Source organism: Primulina huaijiensis, chromosome 3 (assembly GCF_012295235.1).
Source record: "Primulina huaijiensis isolate GDHJ02 chromosome 3, ASM1229523v2, whole genome shotgun sequence".
NCBI classification, from domain to species: Eukaryota; Viridiplantae; Streptophyta; class Magnoliopsida; order Lamiales; family Gesneriaceae; genus Primulina; species Primulina huaijiensis.
In genome coordinates, this window is record NC_133308.1 from 22,087,578 (window position 1) to 22,092,274 (window position 4,697).

General features: G+C 33.1%; 1 protein-coding gene across 2 annotated transcripts; it reads right to left on the bottom strand.

Annotated features, from left to right (window-relative positions):
• Positions 1-548: 548 nt before the first annotated feature.
• Positions 549-4,464, bottom strand: LOC140973757 (transcription initiation factor TFIID subunit 7-like). 2 transcript variants are annotated; one of them, XM_073436812.1, is made up of 7 exons: positions 4,404-4,464; positions 4,035-4,181; positions 2,910-3,043; positions 2,708-2,827; positions 2,241-2,310; positions 894-1,801; positions 549-796 (listed from the first exon to the last, which is right to left on the bottom strand). In XM_073436812.1, the coding sequence occupies exons 2-6, from the start codon at positions 4,147-4,149 to the stop codon at positions 1,641-1,643; spliced, it is 600 nt and encodes a 199-aa protein (XP_073292913.1). In that variant the 5' UTR covers positions 4,150-4,181; positions 4,404-4,464; the 3' UTR covers positions 549-796; positions 894-1,640. The 2 variants fall into 2 exon arrangements, with proteins under 2 accessions (XP_073292913.1, XP_073292912.1); XM_073436811.1 differs by lacking the exon at positions 4,404-4,464 and having other exon boundaries at positions 4,035-4,389.
• Between the last annotated feature and the right edge of the window lie 233 nt (positions 4,465-4,697).

The following is a 4,697-nucleotide window of genomic DNA, read 5'->3' on the forward strand; positions in this document are numbered from 1 at the left end:
TATTTATTTTAATTCATTGATTGATGACGTTTATCATGTGTTCTTTTAATCTGGTCAATTAAATTGAATATTTGTTGATTAATCTAAAACCAGAAGGCAATAAATTAATATTTGCTTCACTGCATCAATTAACACATAGTTAAACTGACTGACAATAATATTTGGTTTAAGCGAGCAACTTTAGGTTGAAAAACTGAAATTTCACAGTGACTTAATGTTTTAAGAATAATTCGACTATTAGATTTAATTAGGTTTATTAATTCGAATGTTTAATAAGTAATTTTGAGAATTTTGTTGTAAATTAATTATTTAATTTATTGACTTTTAATTTGAGACGTAGATTATAAATTTGTCTCGATATTGTTGTGCGTCTTAGTCGTTTTTAAAGAATTTGAATTTTCGTCTAAATTAATATTTTAGATTTTTTGCTTTAGTTAATTTATTTAAATTGTTTAATTTAATTTTAATTAATTTATATCATAGAAGCCTAAATTATAAAAAATAATTCACATTTTAGTATCTAAACATGGATTTATGTGGGTACGATATCTGGACTAATCATCCAATAACTATTACTTGATACAATCTGCTTGTTAGAATTATTTCCAACCCAAAATGGTCGGTCATACATGCACCATAGGTTCGGACATAGACTACATATCATGCTAACATACCATATAAAGCAGAGTATTCTTTCCCCAATCCCCAGTGCTGTAGGAAATGTATTGAAATAACTGCTACACGTGACAAACACAAATATTATGAATTCTTTACTGATTGGAGCTTTGGAGAAAACCTGCCAAAACCAAAGGGAAAGACTAACAAACTTGAGTAATAATTTCACGAATAATGATGACATTGATTCACAAGTATTCGGAAAGTTGTAGTAGGACCTAATCAAACAAGCGACAGCTCCTAACAACCGAAAAGATCAGAACCTGCCGACAAACACCTAGAAGAATCTACCATGATTCTGCTTCTCAAGAATATCAAACAGGCAGTTTACAATAAGATCAGCAGCAGAAAACTCAAAGCAACAAAACATCTGATAAAGGATATGCACATCTATAGGCTAATATAATACTTGAAAGTTTCAAAATTTTGATCGACCAAATCTTTTTCCATCATAAATGATGAACCCCACCGTACCAAGAAAACAATAACAGAGCTCGCTGCACATACATAGGAGTTGCTGAGTAGGTAGGCGAAAGGCAGGAAAATAACAAATACATTGGCAAACAAACTGCTTGCTGCATAGCATTGAACATCAAATAATATACGTTACAGAAAAAGAAAAATGGATATTTTTCTCCACTTGTACAGCAAAGCACATTAAGCTACACTTGGGGCTCAACAACAAAATTCATGCATCTCATGTCAAAAATACAAAAACCAGTTTAATTCAACTACAAATCAATGGACATGCAATATCATCCATAAAACTATCAATTTTCAAGTTTATCACATTCCACTTACGGGGAGCATAATTCAGGAAAAAAGCTGCAATATATTAACAGCAGAAAACCATCAATTACTTCACTTGCGGCTATAAAGGTGATAGAAACAGAATTTTCTGAAGGCCATTGAAGACATCACAGGTTTAAGGAGAGATATCCACATTATCCTAACAGTCCTTTGGTTCAGATCGAGTCATCAGTGTCATCAGAATCACTCCCATCAGGCTCCACACCAATCAACCCAGCTTCAGGCACAACGGGCTTTGCTAAAGGTGCAGCAATTGATTTCTTACTTGCACTACGGGCATTTCCATCATATTCATCTTGCTCAGCCATTTCAACACGTAATCAAAAGGTCAAGGAGTGCAGAAATAGAGTCGTCAACTCACAAGCATTTAATAAAACAGAGCATCCCAATTTTGGTGACTTACAGGGATTAATAGAGTTCTTTGTTACCAAAGGGTCTAAACTAAAAAAAAGAATTTGATAAGTACACTATAATAAAAAGGTGTTAGTCCATATGATGGATTCTGGAGATTTACAATTAGAGAATCAAAATCTACATAACTAGACTTTTCAAAAGAAACTGGTGATGAGTATTTTGGTATATGATTTGGGTTTTCCTTACACTGCAGTAACTTTCCAGGAACGCATGCACTCATGCAATCATCATGCCCAAAAACCCGCACACCGCAAAAAGACACAGAACACAAACACAAACACAAACACAAACATTAAAAAAGAGAGAAGTAGAGAGAGTGTGTAAAAAAAAATATAGGATATCAATATTCTCAACTGTTCCACCAGCCATGATGTTCTGTAAATCTTTCTCTACACGACGTACAACCTCAGGCTGCAAAATGTAAACAGAGACATAGCACAAAATTAAAAAATTATGGTTCACAAACATGTTGTACAAATAATTTAAAATTTAAATTTGTATATATTGGATAAGACCAATTTAGGTGATCAGATAGGATTTTTTATTCTCTATTTTTGATACAATAGGATTTTTATATCCCCTAATTATTGGAATGTAAATCCCCATTGTACTCTATACAATGTGTCATATGTTCAACAATTCCTCTCCTTTGACTTCTACAATGTAAACTAGAATCAAGCTACGACAATGTTAAATAATTTACAAAAGCTTATAGAACACCTAGTAATGAAACTCTATGGTCTGTTTCAGGAAAAAACTGAATATAAAGCGGCAGATAAAATTTAATTTGGCTTAAAGTTACTAGCACATTTAAATCTGGCTCTCTGCGGAATCTTCTCCTCCGAGCATCCCTCATTGGTGGTGTAAGGCCATGTCTGTGCTCTAATGATTCAGGAATATTGTCGCTGTCCTCTCTCACCATTATCATCTGCACAACTCTCTATAGTTAACAAACCTAATCACAGCTAAAACAGACAAGATTGATAACTAATAAGGAGAAGTACACCTACTTGACCAATGTCTGCAGTTTTGATCAACACATTGTCGTCATAAGTCTTATATGATTCCACAACAGTGGGAAGATCCAAGAGAGAAGCAGAGAAGTGGTCATTTCCTATAACGAATTTGCCAGTCCTTCCATCCTCTGACATAAAGATAAGCCATATAGCAGCAAACCAATTGATATAACATTAAATTCGAATTCAATGGTCCTCTGTAAACATCCCCAAAGTTTCCTTTATAAATCAGGAATTAGTAATCAGCAAAAAGGGTTGGTCATTTTGCTAGTTACTCCTCAAAGGCTTGGTTATTGGTAAAATATGAGAGCGACATAGATTCCCAAAAAGAGAGTTCAGTAGGAAAGAGTTAATTGTTTAGGACAATAGTAAATACTTCACGGGTGGTATGAAATGACATCTGTAAAATAATCAACCAGTTTTCATGTGTAAATGCATTTTCATTTCAGCAAATATATTGGCATGTGAAAACAGCGATAGAACTGAAAGAAGATTATAATAAAAAGGATTTAGATGGCCACCATATTTTGAAGACAAGGATGACAGTAGCGGCAAATTTCCAAGATTGACTATTAAAAATAAAAAAACATTATGAAAAGAACCATAAATTGAAAGCTAAAAAGCAAAACTAAATCATTCTACTTCTTCCTTTTTTGTGCTTGAAGAATGACCAATAGCAAGCAGGATGAGTAAATGACCAAGTCACTAAAATAATTGCAATCGAAGGAAAGCGTCTTTTACCTCAAAGAGCTATGAAATCATTTCATTTTACATTTCTTTCAATCTCATCTAAGACAAAAGGCTCTATAAATGAAATGCATAGTTCAACTGATAGGAAACACCGGATTTAATCGAAATGCATAGTCTCTAATCTCTAAAACTTACAAAACGTTAAATGGAGTATCAAGTCCAGTCTCCTAGAAAACATTAATAACCCACGCAGGCAAGGCCAAAATTCCACAACACTGACTTAGTCTTTAATTTCACAGGTTTCGAGTTCGTTTTCCAATGGAATTGTTAAAACCTGTAATTGTGATACCAATCCACAAAAAGAGTTTCGAAACTTAAAAAATCACGATATTGGGCGAGGGTGAATAGAATGTGAACTGTGAGACCAACCCGAAAAGGATAAATCCATGGACTTGTCTTCGGAAGAAGAAGCGGGGTCATTCAACAGCCGCTCTATCCTCTCCGCAACAGCTGGCGGCACTCTGAGTATGAATTGCTCCTCCATTGCTGTTGTTTTACTCCTCTTGATCCCCACAACTGCTTAATTGACAATTAAATAGAAACAGTGGATTTCACAAGCATTCAAACAATTTCAAACGGTAAGTTATAGCGATTATCACAAACATAATCAATGATCAATCGAACATGGACATCAGAGAATAAATAAAAGAAAACAAAACACAAAATTCTTGCACCCTAATTGTAAACACGCCAATCCCTATACATATATGAATGATTCCTTCTTCATCTAAAAAATATCTCAAAAAGCAAAATCTCGCAAAGAAGGAAAGGGCGAAGAAGACCAGTTCCTGTGATTTACGGTCACAAGCTTCTATGCTTTTTACACAATTTTTTCATTATCTGAAAATATTTTAATTTTTTTGAATATATAAAAAAAAACAAATATTAGAAATATAAGAAATTCTATTAAAACTATATATATGTAAATTCATTATTTTATTATTATTTAGATCAGATAAAATAATTCTAACTTTTTGTAAAATAGCAGAACTTAAACAAAATCTAAAGAAAAAAATTAATAGGTTACTTTTA